At 38.2% G+C, this 23,757-nt stretch overlaps 1 protein-coding gene and 1 pseudogene across 1 annotated transcript; both read right to left on the bottom strand.

Moving 5' to 3' along the window:
- Nucleotides 1-271: 271 nt before the first annotated feature.
- Nucleotides 272-1,209, bottom strand: LOC129641569 (olfactory receptor 6C2-like; annotated as a pseudogene).
- Nucleotides 1,210-21,769: 20,560 nt separating this feature from the next.
- LOC129641568 (olfactory receptor 6C2-like) lies at nucleotides 21,770-22,708 on the bottom strand. The gene has a single exon (XM_055566249.1). It carries the CDS (start codon nucleotides 22,706-22,708, stop codon nucleotides 21,770-21,772), a length of 939 nt encoding a protein of 312 aa, XP_055422224.1.
- Nucleotides 22,709-23,757: the final 1,049 nt, after the last annotated feature.

Genomic DNA, 23,757 nt, shown 5'->3' with positions numbered 1-23,757 from the left:
TTTCATGGAAATCTAATTTCATATTCTCTTGATAAGAGATATAATGTAGGAGAAAATTTATTTTCAACAATAATTGATATGACTCAATTTGTTTATTTTAATAAGCACTGAAATTATGATTTGAGGGCTGAAATTCCATAATAACAGAGTATAAGCCTGTTAGTATGAACAGACAATAGACTAGTGCACAATAGTTAACAAATGAAAATTGTGGATTTCCAGGCCACTATTCTTTTTACATTTATATTTTACACATAGTTTCAACATATCTTTACTTTCTTGAGATCAGTGAAATTCTTGTGATTAAGTCTGTAAAAGCTTCTTTCACTTGTTTGTTTCTCAGGCTATAAATAAATGGGTTTAACATGGGGGCAACTGAAATCATAAGCGCTAACACACACTTATTAATTGCCATTTCATCTTTTGCTGAGGGTTTGACATAAATGAAAATACAACTGCCATAGGTGATAGAAACCACAAACAAGGGAGAAGAGCAGGTAGAAAAGGCCTTCATCTTTTGCTGGGAGGAAGGGAGCTTTAGGATGGCATTGATGATGTATATGTAGGACATAACGACACACAGAAATGTCATGATGTTAATCAACACAGCAAGGGTAACAACCATCTGCTCTATGAACCATGTGTCTGAACAAGAGATCTTCAGCATAGCAGAAGCATCACAGAGAAAATGATCAATGACATTAGAATCACAGATTCCAGGTTTAAGCCCAGGCAGAGTGGTGGAAATATGACCAGCCAACCTGCTATCCAACAACAGATAACAAGCCAAACACAGACTCTACTCTTTATGATGGTTGAATAATGTAAAGGTTTGCAGATGGCCACATAGCAGTCATAAGACATGATGGCGAGGAGAAAAAATTCTGTTGCTCCAAAAAGGAAGATAAAAAACAGTTGACTAACACAAGCATTGTAGGAAATAGTCTTGTCCCCAGTTGATAAGCTGTATAAGAATCTGGGAATGCACACCGTAGTGAATAAAGTTTCTAAAAAGGAGAAATGTTTGAGGAAAAAGTAAATGGCAGTTTTAAGGTGAGAATCTATTAAAGTGAGTATAATGATGGTCAGGTTCCCAGTGACACTCAGTAAGTAGGAGACAACCAGAAATGTAAAAATCAGAATCTGCATTGGAGGGTCATCTGTCAGTCCCAGGAGTATGAATATAGGCAATGATGTATGGTTTCTCATCATTGACTTGTACTTCTCAAACTCATCACAAAGTCAAGTGACGTTGAACTGAAAAACTTGTATGAAATTATGAGGCTATGGCCATGGGGTAAAAAAAAAAAAATCCAATCAATGCAATGAATAGTCATTTTCTTCTTTAACTTGATAATGATCAGTCAAAATTGTGGTGTTCTCAGCTCTTTTGATGGAGAAGGAAATGGCAACCCACTCCAGTGTTCTTGCCTGGAGACTCCCAGGGACAGGGGAGCCTGGTGGGCTGCCGTCTATAGGGTCGCACAGAGTAGGACACGACTGAAGCGACTTAGCAGCAGCAGCAGCTCGTTTGATGTACATATATAAATCCTCAAGATCATATTTTTCTGAAATAAGTTTACCACAGTTCATACTTTTATACTCCATTCATGCACTCAGATCTCTGTTTTTCAGTTCATCTAAATTCTGTCCTATATTCTCTGAAATGTATTTATCTATAGAATTAGAAAGCATTGTCTATGTGATACGATTTTGTGAGTATTATAATGTTCTTTGGTCCTAATAATTCTTCATTATTTCCAAGTTTGAATGAAGTCACAAGCTGTTTGAGGCGTGGCTTCCTGTTAAATGCAAATAAATCACTGAGTTTGACATTTATACAGAGCATATCAGCCACACAAGCAATATGTCAATGTTTGCTGATATTGCATATCAGCCACACAAGCAGTATTTCAATGTTTGCTGATATTCCAATGACTAAAACGTTATCTCACTTTATTTTGCTTTGGTGTGAGAATCGTCATCCAAATAACGTCATTACTTACCAGTTTTCCTATTTATCTTAAAGGTTCTAATCAGTACCCGACTTTTCTTCCATTTTCACTCTGATAGAACAGTGTTCGATTAGAACTACATAAGCAACCACCTGCAGTATTGGGTAAAGAAATTAGTATAAGCAGAAAATAAAGAAGACCTGAAAAGTTTAATCTCAATTGTTTGTGCTTCCAAGGTCACAAAAGACAAGGGGGTACAGTATGTGACACAGGTTGGAGGAGACCAAAGACACATGACCATTTCTTAACAAATAGTAACTTGAATTGCGGCCTGCGACATAAAAATGTCATTAGTGCAAAACCTAGGAAAATCCAAATGAAATCTGTAGTTAATTAATTTAAATTTATTTTATTTTATTATTATTATTTCTTTTCCAGCTATTCTTTTGCTCCTCTGTGACCGCCCAAGGACTTCCCTCATAGCTCAGTTGGTCAAGAATCTGCCTGCAATGCAGGAAACTCGGGTTAGATTCCTAGGTCGGGAAGATCCCCTGGAGAAGGAAACGGCAACCCACTCCAGTATTGTTGCCTGGAGAATCTCATGGACGGAGGAGCCTGGCAGGTTACAGTCCATGGGTTGCAAGAGTCGGACACGACTTAGCGACTAAAGAGAGAGAGAGACAGATGCTCCAAGCCAGAGCCACAAGTGCACTCCTCCCAGCGCCACTGGGGATTGGTGATGAGGTTTCTGCACCGCGCATGCTCAGTCTGATGTGCCAGGATAGCGAGTCAGGAGCCAGTGTGCGACTCGGTCGGCAGGGGGAGCCAAGAGAGCGCGAGAGACCTGCTGTGGCGGTGGTGACACCGTGTATCCCTGTCCCCTGACCTGGCCGCGACCTGGATCCGTCCTGTCCTTAAATCTCTCTTTTAATTATTAGTACTAGTATTATTAATATTTAATTACTAATTATTAGTATACAGTGTTAATTCCTTAGTGTTAATAATTCCATTGTGATTATTAGGAATTTACATTTTGGGAGAGCTGGTTGAAGGTTATTTGGGTACAGTTCACTATTTTTTCTACACTTGTATGAGTACAAAATTATATTATAATTAAAAGTTTATCAAATTTTAGAAATAAAAAAGATAGAAAACCAAAACAGTAAACAGCAGTTGCTGAGCACTCTACCTCTGGCAGTACGCTGGGGCATATGGTCACATGAATTATTTGTATGGTATACATGTCTTCTCCTCCAGTCCCTTCTGCCGCTTCAGCTGTATTTTTGTGGTGATATCCATTTTATCATATCTATGGGTATATAAGATATCATTTGAAATTAAAGTTGGCAGTTACATTTAGGGTTTAATGTTAATCAGCAATACCTCAATTGCGTGGATTCTGTGTATACCTAAAAGCCAAAATTATGGCTTCAGCTAATAGTGCATGCAGTTTTTGACCACTGATAGTACACTCATGTGATGAAGATGTCCATGTTTAGAAAGGAATGTTACCTGTGGAACAGCTCTTCAGAGTGCTTCCACCAGAGTGGAGCATTCACTTTCCACAAACCGAAACAATCTCTCTGCCAGTTTGAGAGGAGTCTGTATCCTGATACAACTCTGTTCATTACCAGCTTCCCACACCTGTTTTTCCCTTCACTAGCCTGATACTGATACTTGTAGGTTTATCAAGTTTCAGCTTAGTGTCAGTTGCTATGAAACACTTTCTTGAAACTTCATCTTGTACGTTCTTGGCTTCTATTTTTTGTCCCTCTAGCCCACTATGCTTCTCTCTCTCTTACCAGTAAATATGTGAATGTAATGTTTGAGACTGGGTAATGTCTCATTGAGATACCACAGCAGCTAGCCTTATTCAGAGTTTATTAAGAGCTCAATAAATATGTTTATTGTAAAATTCATGAATTCTATATGTACTCTTCTGACTCAGAAAAAGTCAGTTTTCTCATGTGGTGAAATTTTCATTCCCATTTACGGTACTTTCTTTAATGAAAGTATGTGATCATGCATGGGGATCAATTAGATTCCTTTGTGTTTTAAACTTTTTGAGGTATAAATGATATAAAAAATGCCCACTCTTAATATATATACCATATATAATCTCTCTTGTTTATTTTCCTTCACTTTAAAAATGAGGGGTTTTAAATATTAAAATCATTCTTTGCTTTATGGAAATACATAAATATGTATTTGGAATATGTATGTATGGAATATGTATGGAAAATACATAAAAATGCTACCTTTCATATTTAGTCCTAGACCAAAAAAAAAAGTCATTACAATTCTTTTGATCTGACCAAATGTATTATATACTTGGTCTTCTCTCTCATTACTTACATAGCAGCTAAGTCAAATATTCCTAATCCTTCAGTTATTGTCAGGATACTTTGTCACTTTCTTCCATTGCTGAATCAAAAGGCATTTGCCCTTAGAGGCTTCACTTAAATGGATATTTGGAGTTTCACTTGGTTACTATAAAATATTCCATTCCTAATCTTTATGAAAGGCAGATATCAGCTTCCACTTGGTACCTAGTCCCACTGTTTAGCCTAAAGTGCATATAGAAAAACAGAATAAGGGAAGTACAGGGAATGTTTTGCCTAAAAGTTAGCCTCCCCACCTTAATACCAGGTTAAAGATCACACAGGGACAGCACAGATTTTCCAGTGGTGGGACAGGAATGAATTGTCTCTGTAGCCCAGGCACCTCCCCTCAGTCTTGTCAGAATGACTCCAGGTACCTGACACTCCCAAGCACCTCAGGAAGCCTGTGTGTCCTGAGGAAAGATATTAATCTTTTTGTCCAAAAATGCCACTTTTTTCTTCAGTCATTCATATTTCTATTCAGTCATTCATTCATGTCATATTAACAACACTCATGATACAGATAGAGATGTTAAAATTGAGTTTTCATTAAAATGTGAAAGACTTTTAGAGGAAGGGGTCATTGAGTTATAAAGCATAAGCAAATGAGTCACTTAATAGAGATATAGGTCACCTATTTTATACACAATTTTTATTTCAAATGAGGATGAAGTTATGGCAGAGAATACATGGGAGTGTCCCTCTAATATCCACTGCATTTAGATGATCTTCATCATATTCATACATGAAAGCAGCTAATCAATGACTGTCTTGTACTTGCCACTCATGCTGTGAAGCCACACTTCATAAGTGGTTGTTGAAACCTTTCACATAATTTTAAAGTGACAAATCATATAAGTTATGTTGGTATACATACATTGCTCAGAAGAAAGCATCATTCTAGAGTTCAGAAAATGGACAGAAAATTAAAAAAAAAAAAACATCTCTGATACTTGTAACCTCAGATGTTTGCTGAATCCCAAAGTTGCAAAGAGTGAAAAAAGTCCTCCAGGAAGGCCTTATAATGGAGAGAGGAAGGTGGACTCTGACCATTCTTAGGAGCACATACTCAAACTCATAGCGGTCTCCGTAGTTGGAGCATTTCACTGGCATCCTCCACTCACACAAGATGAAGATTTTCTCAAGAGAAAGCCTGTCACCCCATGAGCCCAGGGAGTCTTTACCCTGGAACTACAGAGCTAACAGTAGTTTAAATGGTTAGGAAAGAATCTTTTTCTGTTGTTGGGAAAATAGATATTCAATTGTTTCTGGCAGAAGAACATATGTATAGAACAGTCTTATGGACTCTGAGAGAGAGGGAGAGGGTGGGAAGATTTGGGAGAATGGCATTGAAACATGTAAAATATCATGTATGAAACGAGTTGCCAGTCCAGGTTCGATGCACGATACTGGATGCTTGGGGCTGGTGCACTGGGACGACCCAGAGGGATGGAATGGGGAGGGAGGAGGGAGGAGGGTTCAGGATGGGGAACACATGTATACCTGTGGCGGATTCATTTTGATATTTGGCAAAACTAATACAATTATGTAAAGTTTAAAAAATAAAATAAAATTAAAAAAATATATATATTGAGCAAATTTTCAATTATGTGCAACAAACAAACATGTCCTTGGTGGATTTATTTTAACATTATCAATGAATCTCTGGTGTAGTAGACTTTGGGGATAGAGGAGGAAATACAGATCTGGGGAAAATGTCCTCAGAGAGGCAGGTGTAAGTAACATTAGCACCAGAAGCAGTTCAGGTATGCAATAATAAGTATCAGATTACAAGACAAAAAGCAACCATGTGTTATTTTATTTCAACAGTATGTTAGGCATTTGTAATATGATACAGACAATTTTTCCAATTTATTAATCCTATAAAGCTGTACTTAATGTTTAGTGTCAGTATAAATATTCAGATAATAATAGAGAAAAATATTTTATCAAAAGAAAAAGCAAAGTGATAACTTACACTGATCATTTTCAGAAATACCTCCCAGGTATTTATATCTATTTTTTTTTTTTTTTTACTTTACAATATTGTATTGGTTTTGCCATACATCAACATGAATCCACCACGGGTGCACACATGTTCCCAAGGCTGAACCCCCCTCCCACCTCCCTCCCCATACCATCCCTCTGGGTCATCCCAGTGCACCAGCCTCAAGCATCCTGTATCCTGCATCAAACCTGGACTGGCAATTTGTTTCTTATATGATGTTATACATGTTTCAATGCCATTCTCCCAAATCATCCCCCCCAACCCCCCCACTCTCCCACAGACTCCAAAAGACTGTTCTATACATCTATGTCTCTTTTGCTGTCTCTCATACAGGGTTGTCGTTACCATCTTTTAAATTCCATATATATGCGTTAGTATACTGTATTGGTGATTTTCTTTCTGGCTTACTTCACTCTGTATAATAGGCTCCAGTTTCATCCACCTCATTAACACTGATTCAAAAGTATTCTTTTTAATGGCTGAGTGATACTCCATTGTGTATATGTACCACAGCTTTCTTATCCATTCATCTGCTAATGGACATCTAGGTTGCTTCCATGTCCTGGCTATTATAAACAGTGCTGCGATGAACATTGGGGTACACGTGTCTCTTTCAATTCTGGTTTCCTTGGTGTGTATGCTCAGCAATGGGATTGCTGGGGCGTATGGCAGTTCTATTTCCAGTTTTTTTTAAGGAATCTCCACACTGTTCTCCATAGTGGCTGTACTAGTTTGCATTCCCACCAACAGTGTAAGAGGGTTCCCTTTTCTCCACATCCTCTCCAGCATTTATTGCTTGTAGACTTTTGGATCGCAGCAATTCTGACTGGCGTGAAATGGTATCTCATTGTGGTTTTGATTTGCATTTCTCGGATATTGAGTGATGTTGAGCAACTTTTCATGGTTTTGTTAGCCATTTGTATGTTTTCTTTGGAGAAATGTCTATTTAGTTCTTTGGCCCATTTTTTGATTGAGTCATTTATTTTTCTGGAGTTGAGCTGTAGGTGTTGCTTGTACATATTTGAGATTAGTTGTTTGTCAGTTGCTTCATTTGCTATTATTTTCTCCCATTCTGAAGGCTGTCTTTTCGCCTTGCTTATAGTTTCTTTTGTTGTGCAGAAGCTTTTAATTTTAATTAGGTCCCATTTGTTTATTTTTGGTTTTATTTCCAATACTCTGGGAGGTGGGTCATAGAGGATCCTGCTGTGATGTATGTCGGAGAGTGTTTTGCCTATGTTCTCCTCTAAGAGTTTTATAGTTTCTGGTCTTACGTTTAGATCTTTAATCCATTTTGAGTTTATTTTTGTGTATGGTGTTAGAAAGTGTTCTAGTTTTATTCTTTTACAAGTGGTTGACCAGTTTTCCCAGCACCACTTGTTAGAGATTGTCTTTTCTCCATTGTATATTCTTGCCTCCTTTGTTAAAGGTAAGGTGTCCATAGGTGCGTGGGTTTATCTCTGGGCTTTTTATTTTGTTCCATTGATTTATGTTACTGTCTTTGTGCCAGGGCCATCCTGCCCTGATGACTGTGGTTTTGTAGTAGAGCCTGAAGTCAGGCAGGTTGATTCCTCCAGTTCCATTTTTCTTTCTCAAGATTGCTTTGGCTATTCGAGGTTTTTTGTATTTCCATACAAATTGTGACAATATTTGTTCTAGCTCTGTGAAAAATACTGTGGTCGCTTGATAGGGATTGCATTGAATCTATAGATTGCTTTGGGTGGTATACTCATTTTCACTATTTTGATTCTTCCCATCCATGAACATGGTATATTTCTCCATCTATTAGTGTCCTCTTTGATTTCTTTAACCAGTGTTTTATAGTTTTCTATATATAGATCTTTAGTTTTTTAGGTAGATATATTCCTAAGTATTTTATTCGTTTCTTTGCAATGGTGAATGGGATTGTTTCCTTTATTTATCTTTCTATTTTCTCATTATTAGTGTATAGGAATGCAAGGGATTTCTGTGTGTTGATTTTATATCTTGCAACTTTACTATATTCATTGATTAGTTCTAGTAATTTTCTGGTGGAGTCTTTAGGGTTTTCTATGTAGAGGGTCATGTCATCTGCAAACAGTGAGAGTTTTACTTCTTCTTTTCCAATTTTGATTCCTTTTATTTCTTTTTCTGCTCTGATTGCTGTGGCCAAAACTTACAAAACTATTTTGGATTGTAGTGGTCAAAGTGGGCACCTTTGTCTTGTTCCTGACTTTAGGGGAAATGCTTTCAATTTTTCACCATTGAGAATACTGTTTGCTGTGGGTTTGTCATATATAGCTTTTATTATCTTGAGGTATGTTTCTTCTATTCCTGCTTTCTGGAGAGTTTTTATCATAAATGGATGTTGAATTTTGTCAAAGGCTTTCTCTGCATCTATTGAGATAATCATATGGCTTTTATTTTTCAATTTGTTAATGTGGTTATTACACTGATTGATTTGCGGATATTGAAGAATCCTTGCATCCCTGGGATAAAGCCCACTTGGTCATGGTGTATGATCTTTTTAATTTGTTGTTGGATTCTGATTGCTAGAATTTTGTTAAGTATTTTTGCATATATGTTCATCAGTGATATTGGCCTATAGTTTTCTTTTGTTGTGGCATCTTTGTCAGGTTTTGGTATTAGGGTGATGGTGGCCTCATAGAATGAGTTTGGAAGTTTACCTTCCTCTGCAATTTTCTGGAAGAGTTTGAGTAGGATAGGTGTTAGCTCTTCTCTAAATTTTTGGTATAATTCAGCTGTGAAGCTGTCTGGACCTGGGTTTTTGTTTGCTGGACAATTTCTGATTACAGTTTCAATTTCCGTGCTTGTGATGGGTGTGTTAAGATTTTCTATCTCTTCCTGGTTCAGTTTTGGAAAGTTGTTCTTTTCTAAGAATTTGTCCATTTCTTCCACATTGTCCATTTTATTGGCATATAATTGCTGATAGTAGTCTCTTATGATCCTTCATTATATCTCTTTTGTTTTTGTATCACATAGGGCTTTTTGAAAAAATGAAGTAGAGTTGATTTACAATGTTGTGTTTATTTCTGCTTTATAACAAAGTATTTCAGTTATACATACACATATATTATTTTTTATATTCTTTCCACTGTGGTTTTTCACAGGAGATTGAATATAGTTTCTTCTATAATACAGTGGTATAGTATTATTTATACATTATATTTCTACTTATTTGTTCCTGCTAACCCCAAATATCCACTCCATTCCTATTAATGCCCCTCATAGCAACCACAAGTCTGTTCTCTGTGTCTGTAAGTTTGTTTCTGATGTACAGATAAGTATATTTGTGTCATATTTTAGATTTACCATGTAAGTGATATCATATGTATTGGCATTCCTTTTCTGCTTTACTTACTCTGATAATCTCTAATTGCATCCATGTTGCTGCAAATGAAATGATTCATTTTTTTAAGGCTAACATTCCATTCTATATATATACCATATCTTCTTCATTCATTCATTTATTGGTGGACATTTAGGTTGTATCTCAAGGGTCTTTTTATATCTATATTTATGATATTATTTTATTTCATTAAAATTAATAAGTATTTTTGCATTTATGCTTACATATACTTTATATTCATAATTATATATTTTAATTTTTAGTTTGCTTTATTTTGTTGTTTTGTCACTAGTTTGTGTCCAATTTTTTGTGACCCCATAAACTGCAGCACACCAGGCTTTCATGTCCTTTGCTAACTTGCAGAGTTTGCTCAAACTAATGTCCACTGAATCAATGATGCCATCCAACCATCTTGTCCTCTCTTGCCCCCTTCACTTCTGACGCTCAATCTTTCTCAGTATCAAGGTCTTTTCTAATTAGTTGACTCTTCACTTCAGGCGGCCAAAGCATTGCAGTTTCAGCTTCAGCATCAGTCCTTTCAATGAATATTCAAGGTTGATTTCCTTTAGGATTGAGTGGTTTGATCTCCTCTCTGTCCAAGGGGCTCTCAAGAGTTTTCTCCAGTACCACACTTTGAAAGCATCAATTCTTTGGTGCTCAGCCTTCATTATGGTCCAACTCTTACATCTATACATGACTACTGGAAAAACAATAGCTTTGCCTATACGGACCTTTGTCAGCAAGTAATGTCTCCACTTTCTAATATGCTGTCTAGGTTGGTCATAGCATGCCTGAGGTCAGGGGAGGCGGCCAAGAGGAGCAACCCCACCTCCAAGAGGTGGTGGCTGCTTGGGCGCAGGAGGGCCAAGAGGAGCTACTCCATGTTAAAGATCAGGAGGGGTGTCTGTGAGGAGATACCCCTCATCCAAGGTAAGGAGCAGCAGCTGTGCTTTGCTGGAGCGGCTGTGAAGAGATACCCCAAGTCTAAGGTAAGAGAAATCCAAGTAAGACGATAGGTGTTGTGAGAGGGCATCAGAGGACGACACACTGAAACCAAAATCACAGAAAACTAGCCAATCTGATCACACGGACATCAGCCTTGTCTAACTCAATGAAACTAAGCCATGCTCTGTGGGGTCACCCAGGACAGGGGGGTCATGGTGGAGATATCTGACAAAATGTGGTCCACTGGAGAAGGGAATGGCAAACCACTTCAGTATTCTTGCCTTGAGAACCACATGAACAATATGAAAAGCAAAATGATAGGATACTGAAAGAGGAACTCCCCGTGTTGGTAGGTGCCCGATATGATACTGGAGATCAGTGGAGAAATAACTCCAGAAAGAATGAAGGGATGGGGCCAAAGCAAAAACAATACCCACCTGTGGATGTGACTGGTGATAGAAGCAAGGTCTGATGCTGTAAAGAGCAATATTGCATAGGAATCTGAAATATTGGGTCCATGAATCAAGGCAAAATGGGAGTGGACAAACAGGAGATGGCAAGAGTGCACGTCAACATTCTAGGAATCAGTGAACTGAAATGGACTGGAATGGGGGAATTTAACTCAGATGACCATTATATCTACTACTGTGGGTAAGAATCCCTTAGAAGAAATGGAGTAGCCATCATGGTCAACAAAAGAGTCTGAAATGCAGTACTTGGATGCAATCTCAAAAACGACAGAATGATCTCTGTTCGTTTCCAAGGCACCATTCAATATCATGGTAATCCAATCCTTTGCCCCAACCAGTAACGCTGAAGAAGCTGAAGTTGAACAGTTCTATGAAGACCTAAAGACCTTTTAGAACTAACACCCCAAAATATGTCCTTTTCATTATAGGGGACTGGAATGTAAAAGTAGGAAGTCAAGAAACACCTGGAGTACAGGCAAATTTGGCCTTGGAATACGGAATGACGCAGGGACAGGCTAATAGAGTTTTGCCAAGAGAACACACTGGTCACAGCAAACACCCTCTTCCAACAACACAAGAGAAGACTCTACAAATGGACATCACCAGATGGTCAACACCAAAATCGAATTGATTATATTCTTTGCAGCCAAAGATGGAGAAGCTCTATACAGTCAGCAAAAACAAGACCAGGAGCTGACTGTGGCTCAGATCATGAACTCCTTATTGCCAAATTCAGACTTAAATTGAAGAAAGGAGGGAAAACCTCTAGACCATTCAGGTATGACCTAAATCAAATCCCTTATGATTATACAGTGGAAGTGAGAAATAGATTTAAGGGACCAGATCTGATAGAGAGATGCCTGATGAACTATGGATGGAGGTTTGTGACACTGTATGGGAGACAGGGATCAAGACCATCCAAATGGAAAAGAAATGCAAAGAAGCAAAATGGCTGTCTGGGCAGGCCTTACAAATAGCTGTGAAAAGAAGACAAGCGAAAAGCAAAGGAGAAAAGGAAAGATATAAGCATCTGAATGCAGAGTTCCAAAGAATAGAAAGAAGAGATAAGAAAGCTTTCTTCAGCAATCAATGCAAAGAAATAGAGGAAAACAACAGAATGGGAAAGACTAGAGATCTCTTCACGAAAATTAGAGATACCAAGGGAACATTTCATGTAAAGATGAGCTCAATAAAGGGCAGAAATGGTATGGACCTAACAGAAGCAGAAGATATTAAGAAGAGGTGGCAAGAATACACAGAAGAACTGTACAAAAAAGATCTTCACGACCCATATAATCACGATGGTGTGATCACTGACCTAGAGCCAGACATCCTGGAATGTGAAGTCAAGTGGGCCTTAGAAAGCATCACTACAAACAAAGCTAGTGGAGGTGATGGAATTCCAGTTGAGCTATTTCAAATCCTGAAAGATGATGCTGTGAAAGTGCTGCACTCAATATGCCAGCAAATTTGGAAAACTCAGCAGTGGTCACAGCGCTGGAAAAAGTCAGTTTTCATTCCACTCCCAAAAAAAGGCAATGCCAAAGAATGCTCAAACTACTGCACAATTGCACTCATCTCACATGCTAGTAAAGTAATGCTCAAAATTCTCCAAGCCAAGCTTCATCAATATGTGAACTGTGAACTGCTTGATGTTCAAGCTGGTTTTAGAAAAGGCAGAGGAACCAGAGATCAAATTGCCAACATCCGCTGGATCATGGAAAAAGCAAGAGAGTTCCAGAAAAACATCTATTACTGCTTTATTGACTATGGCAAAGCCTTTGACTGTGTGGATCACAATAAACTGTAGAAAATTCTGAAAGAGAGGGGAATACCAGACCACCTGACCTGCCTCTTGAGAAACCTAAAAAGGAAACCTATATGCAGTCAGGAAACAACAGTTAGAACTGGACATGGAACAACAGACTGGTTCCAAATAGGAAAAGGATTACATCAAGGCTGTATATGGTCACCCTGCTTATTTAACTTATATGCAGAGTACACCATGAGAAACTTTGGGCTGGAAGAAGCACAAGCTGGAATCAAGATTGCTGGGAGAAATATCAGTAACCTCAGATGACACCACCCTTATGGCAGAAAGTGAGGAGGAGCTAAAAAGCCTCTTGATGAAAATGAAAGAGGAGAGTGAAAAATTTTGCTTAAAGCTCAACATTCAGAAAACAAAGATCATTCCATCTGGTCCAATCACTTCATGGGAAATAGATGGGGAAACAGTAGAAGCAGTGTCAGACTTAAGTTTTGGGGGCTCCAAAATCACTGCAGATGATGATTGTAGCCATGAAATTAAAAGACGCTTACTCCTTGGAAGGAAAGTTACGACCAACCTAGATAGCATATTGAAAAGCAGAGATATTACTTTGCCATCAAAGGTTCGTCTAGTCAAGGCTATTGTTTTTCCAGTGGTCATGTATGAATGTGAGAGTTGGACTGTGAAGAAAGATGAGTGCCGAAAAATTGATGCTTTTGAACTGTGGTCTTGGAGAAGACTCTTGAGAGTCCCTTGGACTGCAAGGAGATCCAACCAGTCTATTCTAAAGGAGATCAGTCCTGGGTGTTCATTGGAAGGACTGATGCTGAAGCTGAAACCCCAATACTTTGGCTATCTCATGCGAAGTGTTGACTCATTGGAAATGATCCTGATGCTGGGAAATATTGACGGCAGGAGGAAAAGAGGACAAGAGAGGATGAGATGGCTGGATGGCATCACCTACTCGATGGACATGAGTTTGGGTAAACTCCTGGATATGGTGATGGACAGGGAGGCCTGGCATGCTGCAATTCATGGGGTCACAAAGATTCGGACATGACTGAGGGACTGAACTGAAGTGAATTGAAGAACCTATGATATGGCTGGTTATGCTGTAGATACTAAGAATAAAAAGAGTGAAGAGATATCTGACCCATCTCTAATGGATGTATATATTTTGAATGAGACTAATCCTTTCAAATTTCCTTTTTCTGTGACCAAATATCATTAGAAATAATTATTTGCTTTTTGATCATGGTGTAGTAGTTAAGTTATGTCCAACTCTTATGACCCCATAGACTGTAGCCTGCCAGGCCCCTCTGTCTATGGGATTCTCTAGGCAAAAATACTGGAGTGTGTGGCCATTCCCTTTTCTTCTTTTTTTCTTTCTGGATCTATACAAATTAATGTAATGCCATCCTTGAGTTTACGTATATATGTTTGATAGGTTTCACAAATCAAGGAACTTAAATTGTGAATGAAGAAACAAAGTGGTTACCAAAGAAGAACATATTAATACTTATTTTAATGGAAGATTATGGCTTCAGTTGACTGTGTAATTTTCATCATCCCCAAGATGAAATCAAACGTACAAATGGTCTCAGATATATGCACAAATGCCCCTTTCATGAGGACATACACATTCACAGAGAGTATTGTGCAGTGTATAGTGCTCTCTGAGTTGCCAACTGACCCTCATTAAGATTCTTTTCCACTTAGACCTAGAAAACAATGTCTTATATCTTATATATAAGCTGAAATTAAAAATAATTTATTTTAAATGTCTGAGAATATAAAGTGATTCTGAGAAGATTTGATAGTGATAATTTCTGATTTCTCTCAACAAAAGCAGATTTTTCACAGTGAATGTAATGAATGCTTTATTATCTCAGACTCTTATGGATGTACAGGAGCCCTATGTTTGGATAAATATAGAGTCCTTACTGACTAAAGCTCAAACATGACTAATGAATATAATATGCAGTAAATTTTGACAAAACACCTGACAGAGGCAGCAATGGGAAGTGGGTCTTTGGAAAATGTAGAATGCAATGACTTTATTAGACACATTCTAAGTGCAAAACTATAATTTTCTGATGCAAAGACACTCTTGAATCTACAGATAACACAGTGTTAAGAAAACACAACAAGGTTGCTTTATGTCTATGCTTTCAATGTGAAAATATTTACATTTGTATGTTTACATATGCACATGAAAAAAATGCAAAAATGCAAAATGGCTGTCTGAGGAGGCCTTACAAATAGCTGTGAAAAGAAGAGAGTGCTACTGTTACTGACAAGTCCCTTCTGTCGTGTCCGACTCTATACGACCCCCTCGACGGCAGCCCACCAGGCTCCCCCAGCTCTGGGATTCTCCAGGCAAGAACACTGGAGTAGGTTGCCATTTCCTTTCCAATGCATGAAAGGGAAATATGAAAGTGAAGTTGCTCAGTCGTGTCCGACTCTACGCGACCCCATGGACTGCAGCCTACCAGGCTCCTCTGACCATGGGATTTTCCAGACGAGAATATTGGAGTGGGTTGCCATTGCCTAAAGCAAAGGAGAAAAGGAAAGATATACCCATTTGAATGCAGAGTTCCAAAGAATAGCAAGGAGAGGTAAGAATGCCTTCCTCAGTGATCAGTGTAAAGAAATAGAGGAAAACACTAGAACGGGAAAGACTAGAGATCTCTTCAAGAAAATTAGAGATACCAAGGGAACATTTCATGCAAAGATGGGCACAATAAAGGACAGAAATGGTATGGACCTAACAGAAGCAGAAGATATTAAGAAGAGGTGGCAAGAATACACAGAGCTATACAAAAAAGATCTTCATAATCCAGATAATCACAATGTTGTGGTCACTCACCTAGAGCCAGACATCCTGGAATGTGAAGTCAAGTGGGCCTTAGGAAGCATCATTATGAACAAAGTTAGTGGAGGTGATGGAATTGCAGTTGAGCTCTTTCAAATCCTAATAGATGATGCTGTGAAAGTGCTGCACTCAATATGTCAGCAAATTTGGAAAACTCAGCAGTGGTCACAGCACTGGAAAAGGTCAGTTTTCATTCCAATCCCAAAGAAAGGCAATGTCAAAGAATGCTCAAACTACCGCACAATTACAGTCATCTCACACGCTAGTAAAATAATGCTCAAAGTTCTGCAAGCTAGGCTTCAACAGTACATGAGCTCTGTACTTCCAGATGTTCAAACTGGTTTTAGAAAAGGCAGAGGAACCAGAGATCAAATTGTCAACATCCGTTGGATCATTGAAAAAGCAAATGAGTTCCAGAAAATCATCTGCTTCTGCTTTATTGACTACATCAAAGCCTTTGACTGTGTAGATCATAACAAACTGGAAAATTCTTCAAGAGATGGGAATACTAGACCATCTGACCTGCCTTTTGAGAAATCTGTATGCAGGTCAGGAAGCAACCATTATAACTGGACATGAAACAACAGACTGGTTTCAAATAGGAAAAGGAGAACTTCAAGGCTGTATATTGTCACTCTGCTTATTTAACTTATATGCAGAGTACATCATGAGAAACACTGGGCTGGATGAAGCACACGCTGGAATCAAGATTGCCAGGAGAAGTATCAATAACCTCAGAGATGTAGATGACACCACCATTGTGCCAGAAAGTAAAGAAGAACTAAAGAGCCTCTTGATGAAAGTGAAAGAGGAGAGTGAAAAAGTTGGCTTAAAGCTCAACATTCAGAAAACTAAGATCATGGCATCCGGTCCCATCACTTCCTGGCAAATAGATGGGGAAACAGTGAAATGAGTGACAGAATTTATTTTTTTGGCCCTAAAATTACTACAGATGGTGACCACAACCCTGAAATGAAAAGATGCTTAGCTCCTTGGAATATAACTCATGACCAACCTAGACAGCACATTACTTTGCCAACAAAGGTTTTTCTAGTCAACACTATGGTTTTTCCAGTAGTCATGTATAAACGTGAGAGGTGGACTATAAAGAAATCAGAGTGCCGAAGAATCGATGCTTTTGAACTGCGGTGTTGAAGAAGACGCTTGAGAGTCCCTTGGACTGCAAGGAGATCCAACCAGTCCATCCTAAAGGAAATCAGTAGTGAATATCCATTGGAAAGACTGATGTTGAAGCTGAAACTCCAATACTTTGGCCACCTGATGCAAAGAGCTGATTCATTTGAAAAGACCCTGATTCTGGGGAAGTTTGAAGGTGGGAGGAGATGGGGACAGCAGAGGATGAGATGGTTGGATAACATCGCTGACTCAATGGACATGAGCTTGAGTAAACTCCAGAAGTTGGTGATGGACAGGGTGGCCTGGTGTGCTGCAGTCCATGGGGTCACAAAGAGTCAGACACAACTGAGTGACTGAACTGAACTGAACTGAATGAAAGTTGTATACATATGACCCTTTTCTAATTCAATAACTAAATATTTATGTGGTAAAGTACATATTTTCATTATCACTTCTGCATTATACCTTTTAATGGATAAATCATTATTTAATCAAGCTTGTCCTATTTTTAAAAAGTGTTAGTTTCTCAGTCATTTCCAATGATTTATGACCTTTGGATTGTAGTCTACCAGGCTTCTCAGCCCATGGAATTCTCCAGGCAAAAATACTGGAGTGGGTAGCCATTCCTGTCTCCAGAGGAACTTTCCTACTCAGGGATGGAGCCTGGGTCTCCTACATTGCAGGCAGATTCTTTACCATCTGAGCCATCAGGGAAGCCCTCTCATATTTAACTCTTAGACAATTTCATGTTAAATATTTTATATAAACCTCCTTTATTTCCTTAGTTTATATTATCGGAAGAGGAATTTCTAAGGCAAGTTCCACTTATATGTTAGAATTTTGAGTGTATTGACAAATTTGCCCCAATGTGTAATAACATATAACATAAAAGTGTCTGGGTCTCCCTTTGGCACTGTTGGGATTATGGGATCTCTAGGAATTCCACTCATATCTTTTGCTTGAGTTCTGAGTCAACTAGCTGGTAAATGAATATGAAAATACCAGTTTTATTATAAAAGTATTGAAAACATGGTTTTGAATACCCCAGTAAGAAAATCTTGATTAGTCTCATTTCCAGGTAGGCAGTGCTAAAAAACCAGAACTACCCCCACTACCTTGGACAGATCCTTTTGCTAAATGACTTCAAGGAGTCTGAAATCTGTCTGCTGAAAAGATAGTTCAAAAGAGGAAATGGAATAGGTTGGGGCTTCCCTGGTGACTCAGAGGGTACAGAGTGTGCCTGCAGTATGGGAGACCCAGGTTCAATCCCTGGATTGGGAAGATCCCCTGGAGAAGAAAATGACAACCCACTCCAGTATCCTTGCCTGGAAAATTCCATGGATGGTGGAGCCTGGCAGAGTACAGTCCATGGGTTCACAAAGAGTTGGACATGACTAAGCGATTGAACAACAATAGATGGAACAGTCAGGGTTCCCAGTAAGCAAGTTTAAAGAGAAATCAAGAAAGCCATTGTGCCTGGAGAATAAATTGTGTAGATACAAATAGTATCAGAATTCAGGTTTTGTGATGATTCACCCTTCCTATTAGTTGGATTCATTGACTCCTTTTTCTTTTATGTCTTTGAGATGAGTGCAGTGTTTCTAACTGAGTTAAGAAAAGCTTCGTTTACTTGCTTGTTTCTCAGTGTGTTAAATAAAGGGATTTAACATTGGTGAAATGGAACTAATAAGGATAAAAATTACTTTATTAATAACTACCTCATTCTTGGATGAAGATATCACATAAATAAAGATGCAGCTAGCATAAGTGATGGAGACAACAATCATGTGGGAATAACAAGTGGAGAAGGCCTTCTTCCTTTGCTGGGCAGAGGGAAATCTTAGAATAGTGTTGATGCTATAAATATAGGAAAGAACTACACACATGAATTGATGATGAAGGTCAGCACAGCACACAAAATAGCCGTCTGTTCTATCAGTCACATGTCTGAGCAAGAGATCTTCCAGATATGATAAACATCACAGTAAAAGTGATCAATTTCATTCAGATCAAAGAATTCCTTTGTTTGTTATAGATGTCTCCTCTGTAAAAGGTTATTCTTTCATGTTTTCTAAGGTACTTATTCAGCTTTTTTTTTAAACAAAGCAACACTAATCACCATTGGCTTTCCATAGATTCATATACACACTAAACACATAATGGTAAACTTGAGGCAAAATAAATAGGAAATTCATGACACTTAGGGGAAGCATAGTGTCTACAGAAAACAGGTACCCAAAATGGCTATCTCTTTTCTTGCTGTTTATACCCTCTGCAATGTGTGCCCCTAGTTCCTTCCAAGCACAGGTGATTTTGTTTTTCTTCCTTGAATGTTGACTGGTCCTATGACTTCCTTGGCTAATAGAATGTGCGTGGTAGAAGGCATATTGTGCCTAGGAATCCAGAGACCTTGCTTGCTTCCACTCTCTCCCCTAAGGCCTTGTGATCTTACCATGTGAACCAGTGTTAGCTAAGTGATAAAACATCATCTGGAAGAGGGTTCATTTATCTTAATAAGGAGTCGTTCAGCTTCTAAGTATGAGAATGAGGCCCTATTTGACAGCAAGACTCAATCAGCTGTGAGACAGTCTTATAAACCTAGCCAGCTAAGATCAGCTGATGTTTGTGTAAACTGGAAAAAAAACACAAACTCAAGGTTTAAACCACTGATTTAGGGATGATTTTTCATTGCATAATAACTAACTGCAGGATGTGACACGTGCATATATGACGGCCTCCACACAGAGGGCTAGGGAGGGACATAGGAAAGGAAATCTTTGTGTAAGGTGATGCCTTGAGCATGGCCTAGAAATGAGTCAAAAGCATTCCAGTCTGGACCATTGAGCTTTATGGTGAGAAATGTGAGACGTGGAAAGGAATAAATAACCATATGTATAACATCTTTATTTGAGAAATATTAGTGAAGGATGTACTTTCTGTTTTTTTAATGGTAAAGATAATCTTTCTGGAGACAATTATGTCTTCATATTGGATTCTTTGTTTATAACCCAGGGCTTCCTTGTATTTTGCTGGTTTAATTTTCTTGATGTATAGAACTTTAATTTACTGGGATTTGATGGCCCCTTTTGGCTTAATTTAGCTATCTTTAGGATGTGAATTGTATTATGTATTTCAGCACTAGTTTTACTTCATCATCATAAAGATGGTTTTAGTGTCTCAGCAGATTTTATCAGATCACTGCCACCTGGGTGATGAATTAATATAGACACTGTAGTCTTTACTTTAGAGGGAATCTAATGAATCTAAATCCTAAAACTTTGGGCTTCGAAGTTTTTTTACAAGGTATATGTGGATCTCCATATGTCTAAGCTTATATATTTCTTCTCCAACATTAAAATCCTTTCATTTTTGCTCAATGTGAAGTCACTCAGTCGTGTCCAACTCTTTGCAACCCCATGGACTGTAGCCTATCAGGCTCTCCCGTCCATGGGTTTTCCAGGCAAGATTGCTGGAGTGGATTGCCATTTCATTCTCCAGGGGATCTTCCCAACCCAGGAATCGAACCCAGGTCTCCCGCATTGCAGGCAGACGCTTTACTGTCTGAGCCACCAGGGAAGTCACAAACTAACCCACAATTTTTCTTGAATAGCTAACTCCTACTTGAGAAGAGCAATATATATATATTTTGCCGGAAGAAATATCATTAACCTCAGATATGCAGATGACACCACCCTTATGGCAGAAAGTGAAGAGGAACTAAAAAGCCTCTTGATGAAAGTGGAAGTGGAGAGTGAAAAAGTTGGCTTAAAGCTCAACATTCAGAAAACTAAGATCATGGCATCCGGTCCCATTACTTCATGGGAAATAGATGGGGAAACAGTGGAAACAGTGTCAGACTTTATTTTTTGGGGCTCCAAAATCACTGCAGATGGTGACTGCAGCCATGAAATTAAAAGACACTTACTTCTTGGAAGGAAAGTTCTTACCAACCTAGATAGCATATTCAAAAGCAGAGACATTACTTTGCCAACAAAGGTCCATCTAGTCAAGGCTATGGTTTTTCCTGTGGTCATGTATGGATGTGAGAGTTGGACTGTGAAGAAAGCTGAGTGCCGAAGAATTGATGCTTTTGAACTGTGGTGTTGGAGAAGATTCTTGAGAGTCCCTTGGACTGCAAGGAGATCCAACCAGTCCATTGTGAAGGAGATCAGCCCTGGGATTTCTTTGGAAGGAATGATGCTAAAGCTGAAACTCCAGTACTTTGGCCACCTCATGTGAAGAGTTGACTGATTGGAAAAGACTCTGATGCTGGGAGGGATTGGGGGCAGGAGGAGAAGGGGACAACAGAGGATGAGATGGCTGGATGGCATCACTGACTCGATGGAATGAGTCTGAGTGAACTCTGGGAGTTGGTGATGGACAGGGAGGCCTGGCATGGTGCAATTCATGGAGTCGCAAAGAGTTGGACACGACTGAGCAACTGACCTAACTGAACTGATATATATAAACACACACACTTTTTGGATATTTGTACTTAGAAGAGAATTGATACTATTACTCCACTATTTTCCTATGAGTTAAAGGATTCAATTTTTTCCACATAAGATAATATTTCTTTTGTTGATCAAAGGCAGATTAGAATTCAGGAAAGACCTTTCTCATGGAAATATAATATCATGTTCTTTTGATTTGAGGTATTATCTTGGATAAAGTTTATTTCAACAGGAGTTGACATAACTTGTTTATATCAAATATTTAAAATATGATTTAAAATCCTGGATTTAATAATAACAGTGATATAAGCATGCTAATACCAATAGAAAATAGACCAGAATACAACAGTTAAGATGAAGATTGTGACTTCAAGTCTCAATGATCTTTTCAAATTTATATTATTATTTTATGCTTCATTTCGACATTCCTTTACTTCCTTAAAATCAATAAAATTCTTTTGATTAAGTCAGCAAAAGCTTGTTTTACTTGTTTGTTCCTCAGGCTATAAATAAATGGGTTTAACATGGGAGCAACTGAAGTAGTAAGCACTAACACACCCTTATTAACTGCCACTTCATCCTTTGCTGAAGGTTTGACATAAATGAAAATACAGCTTCCATAGGTGATAGAAACCACAATTAGGTGAGAAGAGCAGGTAGAAAAGGCCTTCATTTTTTGCTGAGCCGAAGGCAACTTTATGATAGTCTTGATGATGTATGTATAAGACAGAAACACACACAGAAATGTCCCAATGACAGTCAACACAGCAACGGTAAAAACCATCTGTTCTAGGAACCATGTGTCTGAACAAGAGATTTTTAACACAGGAAAAGCATCACAGAGAAAATGATCGATGATATTAGAATCACAGAATTCCAGTTCTAAGCCCAGGGAAGCTGGTGGAAATATGACCAGACAACCTGCTATCCAACAGCAAATAACAAGTCCTCCACAGACTCTACTGTTCATGATGGTTGCATATTGTAAAGGTTTGCAGATGGCCACATAGTGGTCATAGGACATGATGGCTAGGAGAAAAAATTCTGTTGCTGCAAAAATGAAGATAAAAAATATTTGACTAAAACAAGCATTATAAGAAATAGTCTTGTCCCCAGTTGATAAGCTGTATAAGAATCTGGGAATGCAGACGGTGGTGAATAAGGTTTCTAAAAAGGAGAAATTTTTGAGGAAAAAGTACATGGCAGTTTTAAGGCGAGAATCTACTGAAGTGAGTATAATGATGGTCAGGTTCCCAGTGACACTCAATGTGTAGGAAGCAAATAGAAATATAAAGATCAGAACCTGCATTGGAGGATCATCTGTTAGTCCCAGGAGAATGAATGTAGGTAATGATGTATGGTTTTTCATCACTGACTTGTATTTCTTCTCAAGCTCCTCACAAAGTCAAGTGACACTGAACTGAGAAAACCTGTATGAAATTATAAGGCTATGGCTACCGGGTAAAAAAATCCAATCAATGCAATGAAGAGTCATTTTCTTCTTTGATGACAATGACAGATCAAAACTTTGGAATTGTCAGCTCCTTTGGTGATCATTATAGGTATCCTCAAATTCAGGTTTTTTTGAAATAAGTTTGTACTAGAGTCCATATGTTTATACTCTTTGCATGTTCTCATCTCTCAATTTTTTCAATTTAAATTTTGTGCCTTATATTCTGAAATGTATTTAGCTATAGAATTAGAAAGAATCATCTGGGCCATAAAATTTTGTGGATTTGATAGTATTCTTTTTCTCCTGAGTAGTAATTCTTCACTACTCACAGGTTTGAATGAGCTCACAAGTTGCTTGAAGTGTGGGTTCCTGTTAAATGCAAATTAGTAACATTTGTATAAAATGTCAAACTGGAGGCCATGTGTGCAGCATCTGAATGCTTTTACTGCAGTCACCAAAGAGTTATCTCATTTTATGTATTTTACTATTGGTATCAGAATTGTCATCTAAATAACATAGCTTTCCAATATTGCTATTACCTTGAAATTTCTACATCAATATCTGACCTTCTCCCCATTTGCACTCTGATAGAACACAGTGTTGGATAAATACAACATAAACAAGATACCTGATGAAATACTGGGCAAAGAAATTATGACAAGGAAAAGAAAATCCTGAAAGAATTTAACCTCAGTTGTTTGTACTTCCAAGGTCATGAAGGAGAAGGGGAGACAGGATGAGACACAGATTGGAGACCAAGGACACATGACAATCCCTTTTCAGGTAGTATTTGAATTGGATCCAGCAACAGAAAAATGACATAGGTGGAAAACTGTGAAGCTCCAAATAAAATCTATATTTAAATGTATTTATTTTAATCTTATTTAATTCTTTTTTCAATGAATCCTTCTGGCCTCTGAGACCCTACAAGCTGGAGCTGCTAGCACTCTCCTCTTTGTGTTTCT

The sequence above is a fragment of the Bubalus kerabau genome, chromosome 1 (assembly GCF_029407905.1).
Source record: "Bubalus kerabau isolate K-KA32 ecotype Philippines breed swamp buffalo chromosome 1, PCC_UOA_SB_1v2, whole genome shotgun sequence".
In the NCBI taxonomy this organism is placed as follows: Eukaryota; Metazoa; Chordata; class Mammalia; order Artiodactyla; family Bovidae; genus Bubalus; species Bubalus kerabau.
The sequence above is the reverse complement of the archived record's forward strand: the minus strand, read 5'-3'. Positions and strand labels throughout refer to the sequence as shown.